General features: G+C 36.8%; 1 protein-coding gene across 1 annotated transcript; it reads right to left on the bottom strand.

Annotated features, from left to right (window-relative positions):
• Positions 1 to 13,149: 13,149 nt before the first annotated feature.
• Positions 13,150 to 16,405, bottom strand: LOC128029528 (mRNA decay activator protein ZFP36L1). Its single transcript, XM_052617357.1, has 2 exons — positions 16,238 to 16,405; positions 13,150 to 15,316 (listed from the first exon to the last, which is right to left on the bottom strand). Exons 1-2 carry the CDS (start codon positions 16,289 to 16,291, stop codon positions 14,177 to 14,179), a joined length of 1,194 nt encoding a protein of 397 aa, XP_052473317.1. The 5' UTR covers positions 16,292 to 16,405; the 3' UTR covers positions 13,150 to 14,176.
• Positions 16,406 to 19,875: the final 3,470 nt, after the last annotated feature.

Here is a 19,875-nt window from a genome sequence, read left to right as displayed (position 1 = left end):
TCAAAATAAACATAACGGTGTCATGTGTGGGAAGATGGCACTTTAAGATATCGTGTCGCAGTGTGGTCCGAATCAGGAAGTGTGGGCCCCCGCCAAATGCCACAGGAAAATCTGATTAAATTGACAAGAAAACTGCCCCATCATTCCATCTGACAGCTCTCTGGGTATGCAAGCATTTGCGGCGTAGAAGCCGTTGTCACATTTAAGAGTTAAATGAACTTTATAGTCCGTTTCACTGCGCCAGAACACACACAGGATGTGTAACCATAACAACAGTGGGAGTCCAGCAAAAGCAAATAACCAGACGAACACACAAAAGGCCCGTCTTCTCCCTCTCTCTTCTTTCAACGTTTCAGCGTGCTTTGGGACGCCATTGGTGCGCTTCACACAACAAACAGTGGCAGCTGTTATGCAGCACAGTAAAGCCAGAGCTGAGATGTGCAATAACAGTAAGTGGCTCGTGATTACCTCACTGTTTACTAATAATTCTGTGCCCCGACAGCTCTCCCCGGGTAGAAAAGAAGCTTATTTTATCAGCTCATACTGTACGCCCTGCTAATTTCGAATGGGAGTTTGTTAAAAAAAAGTCACTTTTATTCAACAGGTTTGCTTTGTTTTAGTCATGGGTGACTAATTTATAAAAGTAAAAACAGATTAAAACCAGATTATTCTTGTAATAATATATACTGTGTAGCAAACAGTCGGACACACTGTTTTTTTTTTTTTTTTTTAGCTCCTCTTGACTTGTTTCCGTTTCAAAAAATATATGGAAACACACAGTTCTCCAAATAGAGTCGGTAGTTTTGATGAGGAAGTAGATAGTTACAAAAGGCCACACATTAAATAACTTATAACACTAACCTCTATATTTATGGTATACTATGGTGTTATCACACCTTTATACGTTTAAATATACTCTAACGTAGATTATATCCATCCTTTTTGGTGTTTCCTTGAACAAGATGTGCACTCAAAACCAAAAGGGATAGTTCAACCTAAAATAAAAATGATTTCATCATTTTACCCTCAAGCTGTTTAAAACATGTATGAGTCTTGGTAACCAGACAGCTGATGGTAGCCATTAACGTCTATGGGAAACAATAAATAAATAAATAAAAATACTATGGAAGTCAATGGCTACCGTAAACTGTTTGGTTTGGTTACATTCTTCAAAATATCTTCTTTTATGTTCTATTGAAGAAGTAAAGCATAAAGGTTTGAAACGACATGAGGGTAAGGAAACGATGGGAGATTTTGGCACATGTAGCGTAGCCCTGAGATTCTGATTGATAGTTAACCAGCATGAGTTTTAATGGTTGATGTATAGATTACTGCATAAGAATCCCCTGAATCTTGATTATCTGGGGACATTTAGGAGCACAAGTGAAAAGAAACCTAATAAGATGTTCATATAATGTGAAATTTAATTCAATAAACAGCAGTGCATTGAAAAGCGATGAGGAAGCAGGTCTCATAAGCAACAAAGAAAAAAAAAAAAGGAAGTAGAGCACAACAAAAAGTTTTCACCAGGTTACTATGGCAACAACCACACTTAAAAACTGTGGTTTTGTTGATTTCCTTTTACTTGAAGTCTCAGGATTAATCTGGAATTCATGATTTCTGAACTGACGGTATGACATAACTTTACTGTTTAGACAATAAATGTGCAAAGCTATTGTTCGAAACAAAATCCATGACAGAATTTGTTCTTGGTAAGTTAGCCGTCCAACCCTTTCTATCAATGTTCAACAGACCATAGTGGTTTATAAAGTACTTTAACCTTTCACCCTGCGTACGAACCTGTCTCAAGGCACAATTCCCAGTGTTAGTGACAGCCTGGATGTCTAATGTTTAACCTGCTTGTTGCAATACATTTATGTTCGCTGACTGCATGATGAATAGGAATGACAAAGAAAACGGAGCGCAGACTACTGTTAATGTTTCATCGGTTAGATTTTATGAGCTCGCCTTATCAAATTACCACAAAAACGGCCTGATCCAAGCAATCGAGAATGTCAGTGGACTTGATTTTAAAGGTCGGGTTCAATACAAATAAAGCTCTGCTGATAGCATTTGTGGCATAATGCTGATTGCCACAAAGACATTTAGACTTTTCTTGTTTTCTTTATAAAAAACAAAACAAAAACAATAAAAAACTTTACAAATAAAAGCTAAACTTTTACAATGGAAGTAAATGGAGCAACTTTCCTGAAGTAAAACTTATATGAAATATTTTTAAGATCTCTTAAAACTTGCATTAAATACATTTTCGGGTCTGGGGACAATAGAAATGATAAATCGACAGCATTTAATAAAAATAAATAAATAAACAAAGTGCAAAAAAGTTACAGAGCTTACAGAGTTCATAAAGCAATTTAAAATGTTAAAATTTGCCTTAAAAGAATATCATGATCTGTTTTTAATACAAATAAAATTCAGCCGACAGCATTATGGAACAATATTGTTTACCACAAATGTCAATTTGTTATGGTTAAAACCAAGGCAAAACTCAAGTAAGGCACTTACAATGGATGTAAAGCGCAATTAAAAAAAAATAAAATAAGGCACTTTAAAATGTTAAAACTTGCCTTAAATAATTCTGATCTGCATTCAAGACAAATAAAGCTCAATCAACAGAATATATAAAATTGTTGATAACACTAAGGCCCTTACAATGGCAGTAAATTGGATCAGTGTTTTATAAGAATAAACTTCTAATTTATTAACAGCACTTTAAAATCTTGTGTTGTAAACTTATGTCCATTTTGGGGTTTACAGCATTACATTGTGAACCCAAGTTGTATCGGGTATAATTTTACACAGAAATGGTTAGTAAGTAATTTTTCCACATTAAAATTTTAATGTTTTTTTTCATTTTAACACTCATATTGTTTGTGACTTGTGGCCATACTGTTGAAACAATGCATACAGTATTTTAACATGGATTCACTTCCATTGCATCCCAGATGTTTGCTAGAAAGAAAATGAAAGATAAATGTATTATATTTATAATCAATATTAAGACACAATGAACTTGTGCAGATGAACCATCTAATGAACTTGTATTGAACCCGGAATAGTTGTTTAAGGAATACAATCAGGTTAAAGGCAATATTCAGTTTGCAGGAAGTTCTACGAGGGTTTCACGTTATCCACGTGGTTTCAGGTTTTGCGCTGTAAAATCTCTTTGCGGGGGCAAGGTTAAGATTGTGGAAATTGCTTTTCTGCTTCAAGTAGCATAAAGGGAATTGCACAACTCCCGCTCGGAGCAGACGTGCGCAGCGTCATGGAAACGCATCTGGCTTTTATTCTGCCCGTGCAAGTTGCTGTCTAAGCCTGTCAGGGATTCGCCCGCCAAGAACAAGATGAGGTCAGATCCCAAGCAAGGAGCGTGGAAGGAACACATGTGGCCGAAAATATGAGAGCCGAGTGAGAGATTGCTTAAATCACAGTCGCTCGCTGCCAAATGCCTTGCATCTGTGGTAAAGTATTCTCGCTGCTAACTGGAGGGAGTTTTCCATTTGCAATGTTACAATCCTATGAAAACTTCCTGTAAAACATGCCTATTTTCGAAAATATGATTTAAGCCCTTCAGGTGCATCAGATGGGATATGTTATGTCATTCAGAGATTTTACCATGCAAAAGTATGAACTCACAGATCCAGTTGTGATAGTTATATGCTAAGGCTTTATGTAACCATACCACACCCTGCCATGGCCAGAGGGTAAAGGTCAAAGTAAAAGTAAGGATTAAGAGGGGGATTTTCCTCATCTTTCCCATCACTGTCTGTGTTTTCGCGTCACAAGCAAGCAGGACCTCTCCTCGCTGAGACTGCTGGATGAGCGCTGCTGGAGTGAGGAATGTACCGAAGAGAAAGCATGTCTAAAAAAGGAAGGCACTTCCACTGCTGGCTGTTGACGTCAGTCCACAAGCATTTCCCTCTTTTCCTTCACGAAGCTTTCAGAAGAAAATCAATCTTTAATCCAGTTTCCTGTTGCCTTTGTAATTGATATATTAAGCAACATATTTAGACATCAGAAATGATTTATAAATTACGGTTTTGTATTGATTAACAGTTTTTTTTTTTCTTTTCTTTTTTTTTATCAGTTAATGGCCTCAAAAAGTACTTGGATTTAACCCTGAATAGACACAACCAGAAGTAATAATAATAATAATAATAATAATAATAATAAATAGATAGATAGATAGATAGATAGATAGATAGATAGATAGATAGATAGATAAAACAATTAACCTAATTATCTGTGTTGTAATTATTAATTATAAATTATTATTAGTAGTGGTAGTAGTAGTAGTAGTAGTAGTAGTAGTAGTCATAGAAGTAACAACAATAAAAGTTGTTGTTGTTGTTGTTGTTGTTGCTGTTAACAAAACAATAATAATACACATAAACAACAATAATAAAAACAAACTATTATTAGAAGTAGTATTAGTAGCAGCAACAAAAATAATAATTGTTGTTGTTATAGCTTTCATTTTTATTATTATTGCATAACACAATGAAAAACAAATCTTGTTACAAAACAACAAAGCTGGTCATATGTGTCTTTTTTATGACAAATTATCATAGTAATCCTAAACTCTGATAAAAAGTACCAAAATAATGTCTAATGACTTATAATAATCATTCGACTGGCTGATTATCAGTGATGGATTTAGTTTTTTTGTTGTTAAATGCAATGTACTTAAATTTAAACTTCTGACTTACATTTCAAAATACTGTGTATAAGAATCTTAGGTTATGTTTTTCAGATATTAAAGTTAAACAAGTTGCACAGTGCGACAAATTGACATTTTTGCAAATATATTAATCTGAAACACTTTTTTTGTAGCAATTTGTAGCAAAGAAAAGTTTATGATAGTGAGGAAGATAATAGTCATAGTTTTAGACACATTCTTGCACTTGTAGAAATGTGCATCATGTTTTTTGTGTAAAAGCACAAAACAACCGCGTAAGTCTCAACATAAAAGAACAGTTATTGTTCTCTTACTCAAAAGTGCAGAACTTCTGCTGCTTTCTGTTTCGGGTTCCCCTGTGAAAGATAACGCAAAAGTTTTACATCTGCAGAACTGTTTTATTCCCATATTAGGATTTAATCAGTGTGTAGGAAATCAATAAAAAGCGCTATAAAACTATGAAGGACTGAACAAAAGTATATTGGCACTAAATGATGTCATGTCTGAAACATGCTCAGGGAGGGTTACAAAATACATGACTATACTTCAGGAACGATGAATTAGTTACGAATCTACTGGTAATTAGCTTAATAACTAGACAATTGTCAGGTAAGTTATGACTGCAGTACACTTCACAATACTCATTTATGATGAGTCAGCTGGTTGATATAGTCATTACATTTAATTATACTCATTAAACCCTCATTATGTATCAATTGTACAATTGTATATATATATATATATATATATATATATATATATATATATATATATATATATATATGTATATATATATATATATATATATATATATATATATATATATATATATATATATATATATATATATGTATATATATATATATATATATATATATATATATGTATATATATATATATATATATATATATATATATATATATAATCATCACGTAACATCACTTTTTATATAGTATGGTTTTTAAAAGATTTGTATATATATATTTGCAATTAGTTTTAGTTTGATCATTCATATTTCCTCATATGTTTATTTGCCATTTTTATAGTATTATAAAGATGCATATTTTATTTATATCATATTTATTTATTTATAATCTATATTGTTTTTAGAAAATGTATTTTAAAATGCATTTAAAGATTGGTTAAAAATGTAATTAAATTAAATTAATAATTTGTATTATATGAAGGTTCCAGGGTTCGTACAGTTAAGTTAAAATTTTAACAGATAGATAGATAGATAGATTGATTGATTGATTGATTGATTTAACTTGATATACCAACTACAACTTAAACTGAAATGAACATTAATAATAATAAAAAAAAAGACACCTGCTAACCAACATATTACCAAACTCTGTTTAATAGTCAGGCAGAAACTCAGACACCAGACATGTGCTTCATCCAGATTGCTTTGCTGAGGCATGATGTTTTTTTTTTTTTTTTTTTTTTTTTTTGCAGCATGTGAAACAGCCTTTCAGAATGAGACATGAAACCAGCCTCAGCATACGGCCAGATGGTCAGACTTCAAACAAGTCATTACAATCTTATTTATGTTGAGTCTAAAATAAGTTCTCTCTTGGGGATTCTGAAATACTGCACATGACATTGCAAGTGTATGGCGGCGAACAATTCCTCTTTATGGCCACTGAGGCTGGCTATTTGAACAGGTGTGTGAATTCTGAGAGGGAAGTATGAATGTCAGTGGAGTTTGAAAGAGCCACTTTCTGCAGACGCTTTTTGCAGGCAAGGCCAAATTCCTTCCTTCTGCTCTGAAAATGATCTGGTGTGGAAATTACCTGCCAACCAATGATAGAAAAGGAACTATGGGTTTAAGTATTATAAGCCGGAGAACAGAATGTTTCTTTGGGGAAATGTACTACTTTTGAATTTCGCTCAGCCCTCTTCCAGGAAAAAGAATTGATATTTTTCTCTGAGGATCTACATTGCAAACTAAGTATGCTGAGCGTCTCCATTATTTCAGCATTAAACCAGTGCAAATTATTCATCAGCTGCCCTGTCAATAGTAGGCCTAATTGCAAACACCAACCAACAAGTATTGGAGTCCGGGACAAGTGTTCACACTTCTGAATATTTATTATAACTTTTAACACACATTGAACGTTTGTAGGATCTGCCATCCACGGTTCTACACGGCCTACCCTCAGCATCCATCTAAATGGCTCTATGACCAGAAACGTATTAATATGTGCATAAATCGACTGATTAACTTACAGTATAAGGCTTACAGTGTAATTCCATTGCCAGTTGCGCTTGTTCCTGTTGCTCAATCCTCAATCTGGCAACCTGCTTGAGGGCGGAGTTTGGGGCATATTTTACCTTCGGACTGCAGAACCAATTTCAGTAGAAGTGTTGCTATCTGGTTGCCAGCGTCTTAGTGTGTTGCTATGCAGTTGCCACACATGCTGGACGTCAGTGCATTGTTATGAGGTTGCTCGGGTGTTCATAATGGTTGTTGGCACGGTTGCTAAGTTGTTCTGTGTAGCTGCTGGTTTACATACTTCCCCAAGTAGAATGAGCCCACTCCCAAATCTCTGAATTTTTTATTATCCACCAGGTCAAAACAAAAGGGATGAAACTTTTAAAAACCCTTGACGGTAGCAATATAAATAATGATGCATGATGCTTTAATAATAATAATAATAAAAAGAAAATTGTAAAGACGAGGGCTGAGGGGAGCTTTTTGAAGAACTGATTCTAAATGAAGACCGTTATGCAAAATAAAAAGGTTAGTCCACTGGAAATATAGGGGTAAAGGGCCATTTCTCAAACACGTCTAAAACATCCAGCCGGTCAGGTTTTCACCGCCGTTCAAACTAAAGCACGTCTGATTTAAACCACATGCCATGCTTCCATTATGTTGCTCAGCGCTGGAGCGAATGTAACCACCTCTGACTTTTTTCCATTCCAGAAGTGTGCAAAGCTATTCCATTCTAGCTGTTACTGCAGTATCTGGCAGTCGGAGAGGAAACGTCTGAGGAAACACGGTAACAAGAAAAATCTTTAGAGAGGCATTACAGGATCTCAAAGAAAGCTTTCAGCCATGTTTTGTCACAGCGAGTCTATGGACCGTTCGCCAGTCACTCACACAGGAAGTTTGTCTGTCGAGGGGAGCGCAAGCAGTACAGTCCTGAAATAATTCATATTTTCATATCCTTTACTGAATCAGCAAAGGATATTGGCAAACTCATGTCTTCAAAACCGGCCTAGACAAGACTTGAATTAGGTTACACCTTCAGAGCCACAGGTTCTCATGAGAAAAAAGTCATAGTAAGATCAGTACTGTGGTATCTGTGCCCTAAATTAGTATCCAGGAGTGCTTTCCCTTCACCGCAGAGTGTCTTGGATTGATGTCAGTATGTGCGTGTTCATTCACATCAGGTGTGAGGTCACACTACACTTCCTTTACTCTTGTTTTCTCTGGCTTTGTTTACACAGACAGTCTTCTAGTCGAAACTAAGCTTTCATTGCTAGGCAGCATGCTAGCGCTTGCAACACTCACTTGAGAAGAACCATGGCAATTATTTCTGGGTTTATTTATTTATTTATTTATTTTACTTGTCATCACAATTCTCCACGATTTGGTGCAATGTTGGCTTAAAAAAATAAATAAATAAATAAATAAATAATAAAAATAAGTAGTAGTAGTAGTAGATATTCATAAGTAAATGAACTAATGGGTTAATTAATTGTAGTAATGTTATATATGTTTGGGAATTTATATATAAATATACTGACACATGGCTTTATCTGATCTGGCTGTACTATTTCGTGCTACTTTATTTTCTTAAGATGATACAGATTGTATTAAATACTAATATTAAATGTAAATGTCACTATCTATGGGGAATTATTATTATTTATTATTGGGGGAAATGCATAGTCATTTGACTGCATTTGTAACATGAAACAGTCAACGAAACAAAAATACGATGTACTAATGTAGTATCTGTAAAATAAAATAAAATAAAATGTTATATCCACTGGGAATGTATAAAATCAAACTCAAGACCTGATTACAGTTTTAAAAAGAGCACTGTTCTGTGAGGGAGTTTTCTGTTTAAGTGTTTGACATGTATACAACAAGCACGCATTTCGGAAAGCATGTTTTCACACGGTGGATCAGAAGCATAATTGTGTGTCCGTTTTCAAAGCCTTGCACACCAGGACAAATCCACACATGCACTGAAATGTGATTGTGCTTTAAAAACACCTAGGGGTTCGGAGACCTGTACTTCTGAGGCCGCTCTCTCTCGCTCTCTTGCTTTCCTAAAGTGCTTTCGTCAGCAGGGGAGAGAGGACTGGTGCTTCTGAAACACATGTGGGATGTGGAGCTGTGACAGGATCACAAAGAGTGCCATTGAGCCCAGAGAGGCTCTGAAAACACCAGCAGTCTCCCTTTGCTTTCCACCCTTTTGCTGCCTCCATCTGTGGCCTGATTTCCTCTCCCTCCACAAAACACATAAAACCTCAAAGATTACCAGATTTTGTTTCCCAAAAGGGAAAGGCATCAAGATCCGAATGCTTTGTTGATTTGTTTTGGTCTACTTCTCACAAATGTGCTACATGCTGGTATCTTATGACTTTAAGGCATAGAGTTAGAGTTAAAATATACTTAATTATAGACTATTACTGTATATAATATAAAATCAACCTGTTGTGAAAAGTAAGTGGTTTTGTGAGTCTGGCCTGTGCCACGTCAGCAATTAAAATCATATAACGATGTCAACAATTAATAGTAGACATTATAACTTATTAGAGCTAATTATTTGAGTTGATTATTTCATTTATTCATCTTTATATTTATATTATGAATTATTATATACTTTTTATTATTTAATTTTATTGTTGTGGTCATTTTGTATTATTTTAATTTAATTAATTTAATTTTAATTTAATTATTTTTTCTTTTTTTTACCATTTATTTATTCATTTGTGTTTGTTTGTTATTTAAATGCATTCATTGTCATGGTTTGATTTAATTTGTGTATTTATTTTGAATATCTTGAATATAAAATCACACCAATCACTCAGAAAGTTGGCTGCATGGTTAAAAAGAAGACACAACAGCTCCTGCGATTTATTTTGGCCTCCATAGGATGCTGAGCAGCATGTTCTGAATGCAAAGTACTTTTATTTTATTGTCACTTCAGTTGGACAGATAGATTTGATTAATCTGGGATTAAAGGGATGTTTGTGCTTTCTGTTCATTCTCAGGGAACTGACCTCCAAACCTTGGAAAGACCATTTGGAAACATCCAGTTCATTCAGAGTTACTCAATCGGCCTTCCCCTGAGAGGGAGCAGTTTTCTTTTTCTTTTTTTCTTCTTTTTCTTTTTTTTTTATTCACAACTGTTTAGTAAGTCCTTAAACAATGTTCTTAAATCACTGTCTTTTGCAAGTAGCACAATGAAAAAATGTCTTTCCCCTGACTCTCAAACACCCACAGCTGAAATAACTGGTAGGTTTCCAAGAACACCAGAAAGTGGGAAATTTATGTCCACCCTTGTTATTTAAAACAACACCCTAAAAAAAAAAAAAAGGATGACTGGATATCCAAAACTTTTATGGGAAAGAATAGTGTAGTTATGTGAATGATCCTTCCTGAAATCTCAATAGGAAACCATGTGATTTCCAAATTCTCTATTTTTCCTGGTCCTATAATACAGCTCTTCTCTGATTTTCTACAAAAACACATAACCTCCTAGCCTTTCAAACATAGGTTTGACAACGTGATTACAAAAGCCTCTTGGGTTCTGAAATGTTAGTTGTGTCTCAGGCCACAGGCACTTCCTCTATTTTTTTATTTTTTTTATTAATTTTTTTTGGAGGAAATGAAGCAAGCAGGAAAGAGAAGTGAAACTGACCAGTTGTGACATTAATGAAAACATGAGCCAGGTTTTTTTTGTGTGTGTGTTTAGTTTTTTTTTGCTGTCATACGGTCCCGCACTGTCTATATTTGTATACTGTTGCAGTTCAGACCTTCCTTGAGGAATTAATAAACGTTATAGAACATGTAGATGTAAATCTGAAGACGTCTCGCCACTCATCTGAAAGGCCTCATGGGATATTTGAGGATGGGGATTCCCCATAAATAATATTCCAACGCCACAACTGTGATACAAATTAAACATGAATGATTACAGTGCAAATATACAATATCGATTACTTTTATTTTAATATGAATAAATACCTGGAACATGCTGTCTGCCGTTTCAGCTGAGCGGCAGCTTCCTGCTCACTGTCATGTTTGTCATGAGGAAATATGCTGTGTCTGTAGGCCGCTGTGCCATTTCAGCTATAGAAGATGAATTATAATAAACTACAGTAGATGAAAGAACAGTCTGTTACAAGCTATTTACTGTGAGGTGAGCATTTTAGTAATGGAGAATTAGCAGCGTTTGTTTGGAACACACGGGGTGTATTTGTAAGACTCTGCTGACCTCTGCTGGTTGTTTGGTTGTATTCGGCGGTAAAGAGGAATTATTTAAACCTTGTTTTCTTTATTATTCTTTATGACTATGATTCTTAAGTGGAACAGAAAGTATGATGCATGTAATAATAACAGTCTCGGTCATCTGTTAATGGGAAGAAAGTGTCCACAAAATTCAATGAGCACAACACTGAAATGTTTTTTTTTTGAGTAATGATGCTAATATTTCAGCTTTGCATCACAAGAATAATTTACATTTATATTTACATTTATTCATTTAGCAGACGCTTTTATTCAAAGCGACTTACAGATGAAGACAGCAAAATATATAAAATAAATATGTAAAGAAATAAAATATATAAAAAGAGTTATTTTAAATTGTTTAATATATATATATACAAAAAAATTAAAAACACTAATATATATATATATATATATATATATATATATATATATATATATATATATATATATATTAGTGTTTTTTTTTACAATTTTATTAAAAAGTTACTGTAATTTATTTAGACATGTATTACTTCAAAACAGCATAGAAATGTATCATTTTGGCCGACAGAACTTGAAATGAATAAATATAACTAAATAATAAAAAAATAAAAATGTAACATTCTGCTTTACTATGTGTGATTTTAGTGGTTTTCAGAGTTTTGTGTCCCCATATTTAACCAACTTCTATTAATCTTTTTTTTAAGTACCTCTTTGAATGCAAATGTAAACACAACTAGTTACAGATAAACCATTGCAAACATGAAGATATCAGTCAAGGTTTTTTTTTTTTTTTTTGTCTGAGAATGTTTCATCCTAAAAACTTTGCAAGAGTTTCTTTCCCTGTCCCATTGTCTTACAGTAGCCAGGTTGAGCTCCCCACCCCCAGCTCTTTCCGCTCACAGATCCCATTCGACACAAGAGCCTGGAGAGCATATGTTGGACCCGCAGTCCCAGTGAATGTTGCCATCTGCTTGGGATTCCATATGATCCGGGCCGTGTGTGAGAATGCGCTTGGCTTTGTCAAAACTCACTGGGTGATGTGGGAGAATCTTCCCCACGCACAATAGAGAACAGTAAGACAGTTTTAACCCTTTCCCTGGTTCTCCTCTCTCAAAGGACGCCTCCCTGAACCATTGTCCTCTCTGACAAGTGAATAGTGAACAGAATCAGTTTCTTGTTACTTAACTATCAAAAGCTCTCGTGGGATTCAGTTTCAACTCTTCATAACACCAACAAGACCCTCGTATACCAAGGTAAAATAAAAATAAGGTGGGAGAAATGAAGAGAATGTAAATGTTTTTTACCAAATGTGCTTTATATAGCAAAGTTTCATGGTAGAGCCACAGGCCATTAAAAAAAAAAAAAAAAAAAAAATACACTTTCACCACCGGCCTGTTAATACATTAAAGGATAGGCAAATGCGGGGTTAACCAGCTAAAACAAAAGGATGTCTCCTTTCCATACTAGATGTGATCTGCTCACACCTCCCCCAACAACGATCCACAATAAATCAAGGACCAACAAACCCACAGCACTGATAAGATAAAGCACAAATTAGCAAATAAAGTCATAAATGCCTATGGATGAACTACTTCAAAAAGTCCTAAAATGCTAAGTGTTATTTATTGTACAACAAATCAATTCCAGGTCAATGTTTTTTTTTTTTTGGCAGAAAAGAACAAATTTGGGTCCGACTCTTTTGCAAGCATTCAGCATTTTGTAAATTATTTTCTTTCAAACACTGGGAGAAGTGCATTCCTTAAAACAATAAAAGATTAGACTGCAAGATCAATGAACATCAATGGTTTCATTTGTGGTTTCTGACCTTTTTAAACTTTCATCATATGAAAAAAATCTGATCAAAACACTCGTTTCGCTCTATAAAAAAAAAAAAAAAAACAATTTGGAATAATGTGAGTATAGTGAGGATTACCCTACCCGTACTTTTTGGGAGAACCATCCACGGAAATCAATAAAGAGAAACGCCAAGAGTCAATGTTCAACAACAGGGTTTATTTTCAGTACAAAATAGGAATGGCAGCAGGGAGAAGAAATCAATATATTAACCTTAATACAAACGTTATCAAAAAACATGTTTTCTATAAATACAATAAAATAAATAAAAAGGAAAAATTAAGTTACTTGAAACTCTCCATCATGAAACGAAGCCAACAAAAGGCATATTTCAGACAATCAGATGCAAAAAAGGGACCCATATCAGAACCAGCTCTAAAAACGACTAAACCAAACACAAGGCCACTAAAGGCTTGTAGAGTAATAAACTGATTTGCCTAGACTTACATTAATAACAGCTACACAATCAAAAAACTATGACACAGGCAACTCATTCAGAGGAAAGTTCCAGCTGTGCACTTCCAGAGGCCCGCGTACAGAGCCTCGGAAATTTAAGGCAAGTAGGTCTGGGAACGAACCAAACGCTGATGTCAAAAAAATAAATAAAAAAAGCTGGAAGAACTCAAACCGATATTTCAGACTAGCACAACCAAATAATTTCATATCTAACATCAAAACATCCAGAAACCGTCGGTTTATGATGGTAGTACATGAACGGCGGAGTAAAAAAAGAAAAAGTAAATTCTGGTCTCTAGTTAGGAAGAGTACAAGGAGTTTCTCAAATATTGAAAAGGATCTTTAAGACCTGGTCATAACCTCTCTTTGGCCATTTCAGTACGACCTTGTAAATAGCTGATTGCTAAATGCGTCCTAAAAGTTAACAGCTTCATGCGTTACCAAACCACACGTTGACGCCAGAACTTTGCAGGTTTTCAAGTTAATCATTTTCCCCACTTATCTTTTCCAGTCATCAAAACAAAAAATAAAACCTGGTGAATCGCTCCCCTTAAAAAGCACATGAAACCCCACTTTAAGAACCATTTCAACATTCACTACCTTCAAACCGTATGCATGTCGTTTCACTTAAATAAAATCTCAAGTATCGGCTGAATAATACAGTAGGTATACCGCAGTATACGGTTCAGTCCTTGCGAGGAGCGACAGTCTACAGGAAGAAGCTTGCGCCAGAGTCGCTGCCTTCGTTGAAGATGCTGTCATCGGGCACCGAAAGCTGGCTGAAGATGGGCAGCCTGCGCCCGCTGGCTTCGGGTCCCGAGGAGGATTCGGAGCCGCTCGTACTGCTGGATGAAGAACAGCTGCCACCCTCGTGGTCTGAGAGAGAGGTGTGAGAGAGACTTCGGAGACCTAGGGAACCCCCGCCAGTGGGACTCTGTCGCGAGCAGACCTCAGGTTGGGAAGGAGCGGGCCGGGTGGGTGACAAAGTGGGCGTCAGTCCCGAGTGCGAGTAGCCAGAGTCAGGAGACGGCAGAAACTGAGGGTGCAAGTCTCGGGCCTGGTCTAGAAGAGTGTTGGGGTCTATATCGGGGAAGGCCAGGGAGAGAAGATCGGACATGACGGCCGACGTTGGAGTCGAAACCGAAGGTGCACACAGGAACGAGGAAGGCGCTAGGGGGGCTTCTAGAGGTTGGGGAGTTGTGGGAAAGCCGGCGAAGCTGAAGCTCTGCTTGAGGAGGGGGGGCCGCTGGATAGTCGGGTTGCAGGTCTGGGGTCGGGATTGCGCGTGATCATCTTCAGCGTTGTGCACGAAGTGGCAGCGGATGCCATAGGGGCAGAAGCCAATGGAGTGGAAAGTGCGGCAGGGTTCGGTCTTGTATTTCGGGTGACGGTTGAGGTCTCGGAGTTCTTCGGGGCCGTGCGCAAACTGACACTTGCCGCCGTATTTGCACAGGCCTCTTTCTGCGAACGTGCGGCAGAGCTCCGTCTTATAGCGCGAAGAGGTCACAGAGAACGAAGACGTGGAGCCGGAGAGGGAAACGGCGCCGGACGTGACTGAAGACTCCTTTAAATGGCCGGGTTCAGCAGAAGACCAACCCAGACTTCCAGTGTCACCCTCCACCATGCTAACGGAGCGCTCCGACCAAAAGGACATCTTGCTCCACTTTGACCGAGGCGATGCTTTCTGGGGACCCCAGTGGCTTGTGGTCATGATTCCACTCTCAATGCTGTCAATAGAAAGTCCTGAACTGGTGGAGGAAAGGGTGCAGGGACTGTCAGGCTTCCCATATCCAACAGCAGCTGTGTGTGAGGGATTCATTGGCTCTCGAAGATCAAGATTTAAAAGGTGCTGGGAGGAAAGAAAAAAAAAAACACAAAAAAAAGGGTTAGACAACTTGAAGTAGATGACAAAGACAGGCAGTTTCACTTAAAACAGCAGGCAGGTCATTCCTACAGATGCAGTGGAAGGGAGTCGGACTCATTTTTGTAAAAGGCTTTCAAAAGAACCGGTTCAAAAAACGATTCTCGTGGTTCCTAACATTCTAATAAAAAGCGATACATATGCACATTTTGTCTTAGTTTTAACTTTTTTTCCCCTCTTTTTCATGCCACCGATTCACTTTTTGCAACCATGTTTCAGTTGTTTTCGACAGGTTTCAGTGAACCGACTCATTAGAACGATTCGTGTACGAGTCGAACACATTCATTCCCAAGTATAATTGAATAAAACCATAAATAAAAATAAAAACACAAAACATGTCAGCTAACGGTTACTTCCTATTCCCTTTTTTTAGATTCACATTAACCCGAAGAGAAAAAAAAAACACCTTTGCAGCAGTTATTTTACAACTCCGGGGACTCAACTTGTTTACGTTTAAAAACCAAACGGAGTTCAAATGTTTGCGCTCTAAAATCTCAACAATGACAAAAGCAGTGGTGTTTACACACAGTTCTGTTAAAGCTTCGCACATGCAAAACTAGCACAGCATTATCATAATGGCTGATTGCAAAGGCGCTCGCTCGTGGCCCACGTTCCCTCCCAAGTTGGGAAGTTTCTAGCACGCTGAATTTCGTTTAATTGATTCGACCAACGATTGCCAACCTTACAAGAAAACGTTTGCATGAGGCATTATACGTTTCCTACAGAATGCATTCAAACGCATTGTGGAAAATAAATAACCGCCCCTAAAAACATGACTGATGCATGCGCTAATACACCTGTCTCAAAACGATCACACTGTAGTTTTTACACTCATAACGCTAAATATACCTTGCACAGGACATCATCCAGATCAATGAACTGATTGAGTGCGTAGGATGGCATAGTCCAGTGTGACGAAGACTTTATTTTGCGATTCTTCCGTGATCCCACACAACTCCCTCGTGGTTTTTCAGAACTCCACGCTTTTTGGCTCAACACGTGTCTTTAAGGCTGCTGCACGGCGACCACACCCCCACGTTCTCTTTGCTCCGCCCACTCCACGCTGAACAGTAGAAAGCGCGCGGAGGAGTTGTTTGTGTTTGTCTGCACCACACAGTTTACACCCATTATGGCTATGGCACAGAGATATTATAGACCTATGTACATTTATCCTAATCAGAATTGTATTAGGAAGATTATATAATAATCATTATATATGGGAAACGAGTCTGAAACACCATATCACAGTAGGCCTTAATTCTTAAGACCTTAAAACTCCAAAGAAATGCTTGTTTTCTGTAGTTTTATCATTCAGTCCAGTGTTACCAAATTTAGTAGTTTATTGGTTAGTAGTAAAAAAATGAACTGAATGACACTGAAGACTGGCGTGATGATGCTGAAAACTGAGATTTGCCATTACAAATAAATTATTTTCAAAAATATATTAAAACGGAAAGCAGTTATTTTAAATTGTAATAATATTTCAAAATACTAAAGTTTTTACTGTATTTCAAATAAATGTCTTGGTGAACATAAGAGACTTAAATCGTAATTTTTAACTTTTTGCCGGTACTATACACACTATTCACTCTATTTCATTATCCATTGAGTCTCACTCTATGCTTATTTACTAGATATATCTAATTAGTTTAAGAAAACATTGTTTGAGGCTACTGTGAATTATAACATCTCGGAGTTCGGTCACGTCAGTCTGTTGCTGTCAGACCTGGAGACGACGACTCTCTGAGGTGCTTTGATACAACCCAGCGAAGGTGTTGAAAGTGTCACCCACTGGTGAAGAGGTGGAGATAAAAGTCATTTTATATCCCTTTTCCTGGTAACCACAGACATACTGATCAGCTGATCCAACTGTGAGAGGAGACGGGGCTGGCTCTGTGTGGTGTATGAAGACCTGCGGGTGCCGGCACTTTTAACAATGAAGGTAGATTCTTCTGTAGTACCTGGTTAGCAATTATACCTAAAATCCAAAGAGTGACTTTGTTGGACCTACAATTCATAGTAGTTTTTTGTGGGACATGCCAACCCAATCTCACGGCAATTCGTACATTTTTCACAGAGTGGCTTATTCGTACGAATTCGTACGACCACGCTCATACAAATTCATATGATTTTTGCCAAATCGTACGTATTTTCCGAGTTTAACAATTCGTATGAATTTGTACGAATGACCTACACCTAACCCCGCCCCTAAACCTGACCGTCACTGGGGTTTAGGCAAATCGTACGAGTGAGGTCGTACAAATTCATACGAATAAGCCACCTCGTAAAATACGTACGAATTGGTCGTGAGATAGCGTTGGACATGCATAAGGGTCTGTATTTTGGGGTCTTCATCAATAGATCTTTAGTCAGGGTAGTGCCATATTTGATTTCCGACAGGAATGAAAAAGTTCAGTAGACAAAAACTCCATAAAACAGGTTTCAACGTTATGATTTGATGAAAATTACATGATCTATGACCTTTATACATGCATGCCATTATAAATATTATAAGTGTATCCCTCATAGCCTTGTTTTCATCCGAAAATTCAATATGACATCTAACCGGACTAACGTCTATGGTTACCACGGCTCATGATGATTATCAGTCCAACCTTTTGAGGAATGAAAAGTTTCAGCATTTTTAAAAATAAAGGTTCTTTATTGGTATTAATAGAAAATAACTTTTAAGATCCATAAAATCCTTCCACTTGACACAAAGTTATTTAGCGGGAAAAGGTTCTTTAGATTAATAAAACACTAAGAAAATAAGGGTTCTTTAAGGAACTGATCACTGAACGTTTCTTTGAGGAACCAAAAATGGTTCTTCAATGACATTACTGTGAAAAACCCCGTTTTTGAACCTTTATTTCCAAGAGCGCATGAATGTTAAAGGTTCTTCATGGAACCATGTCCGTGAAGAACCTTTATTTATAGTAGACCTGACTAAGATCTATGGTTGCCAAGGCTCATGATGTTTATCAATAACACTCTTAAAAATAAAAGTTCCAAAAGGTGGTTTCCACAGCAATGTCATAGAAGAACCTTTATTTTTTTGGTTCCCCAAATAACCTTTCAGTGATCAGTTCTTAAAATAACTTTTTTTTTTTTTTTTTTTCTGACTGTAGACAGAATTCTATAGAACTTCTAAATAATTATTTTGTGGAATGGAAAGGCTCTATGTGTGTGTGTGTGTGTGTGTGTGTGTGTGTGGATATATATATATATATATATATATATATATATATATATATATATATATATATATATATATATATATATATATATAGTTAATTTTCAAGAGATATTTAAAAAAAAAATTGCACAGGAAGCCATTAAACCATTCCACTTCCAAAACTAACTTTAACTTAATAGTGTCTCCTTTCTAGATCTCGAAGGTAGCTTTTAGTGACTGTAACTTTACTCTCTCATCATGTCGAGCCGCACTAATAAGGTTTCCCCCTTTGTTAATGAAAAGCAGAAAAGACCAAAATTTGAGGGAGGAGGTTCCAATAAACCAATATGTCGTCTTATGAAGGGCTTGTTGAGACACAAGGGCTCTTGTGAACTAGCTGACTTAAGTCTAATTTCCATCCATGCTGCTGTAACTTAACCTCACAACCAAACCAAACGACTGCTTTGTCTAATACCTATTGTTAAAGATCCTGCAAGACTACAGCTTATAATTAGAAACGTACTCTTATGAGGAGGTCAAGGAACCGGAGACCTCATTACCATTCTAATAAGGAAAAACAACAAGTGCTTTAGACGGCGAGTGATGTAATGGTTCGGTGGGAGTTATGGAGGAATTAATAGAGAATAGACTAGCAGAGAATGAGAAGGGTCAACTTCAGAAGTCCTCGCTACTCATTAGAGGCACAAATGATTGAAAACTAAATACCTGGTGGTCTACAACACTAAGCCTGTTGTCTTCGGGTCATTAGCGTGTGATAAACAGACATCTGGTCAGTTTGATTCGGGGACTTGGAAGAGGCATTTAAGGGGCTTCGATGTTTGCTGTGATGTTGTTGTCAGGCAGGGGGTGTGGTTGGGGAAGAGGGGGGTTTTGGGTGGGTTGGGTGTGTTGGGGACGGGGGGTGTTTCCCTCCTGCTCCACTGATTGAGCCAAAGACTTTAAAGTAAAAAGTTCTTGGGCTAAAAAGCCTCCCCCGATCCCCAAGGGAATGGAGGAGTGGTAAGAGAAGGAGGTGGGGGGCAGGGAAGGGGTGATTGTTTAGGGAAAGGGGAGAAATGGCTGAAGATCCTCACCGGTCTAATCCTTAATCACAACAGTGTCCAAGGTAAAAAGGAACATCACCCGAAAAGAAACCCCCACCTTTTGCTGCACTCATCAGATGACCAGAAAGGAAATTATTCAACCAACCACACAGACGTGAATGTGTACAAACTACTACATACACTATCATTCTGTGCGACTTGATAAAAAAAAAAAATAATAATAATAATAAAAATATTTTATTCAGGAT

Source organism: Carassius gibelio, chromosome A15 (assembly GCF_023724105.1).
Source record: "Carassius gibelio isolate Cgi1373 ecotype wild population from Czech Republic chromosome A15, carGib1.2-hapl.c, whole genome shotgun sequence".
Classification (NCBI taxonomy): Eukaryota; Metazoa; Chordata; class Actinopteri; order Cypriniformes; family Cyprinidae; genus Carassius; species Carassius gibelio.
Note: the sequence above shows the minus strand (reverse complement) of the source record. Positions and strands in the feature narration are given on the sequence as shown.

What these genes read in the sequence shown, in the direction of transcription:
- LOC128029528 (XM_052617357.1), bottom strand. Translation starts at nt 16,291, where the DNA reads ATGCCATCCTACGCACTCAATCAGTTCATTGATCTGGATGATGTCCTG. An exon ending in TGGATGATGTCCTGTGCAAG is followed by an intron (nt 15,317 to 16,237) that starts GTATATTTAGCG and finishes CTTTCCTCCCAG; the next exon opens with CACCTTTTAAATCTTGATCT.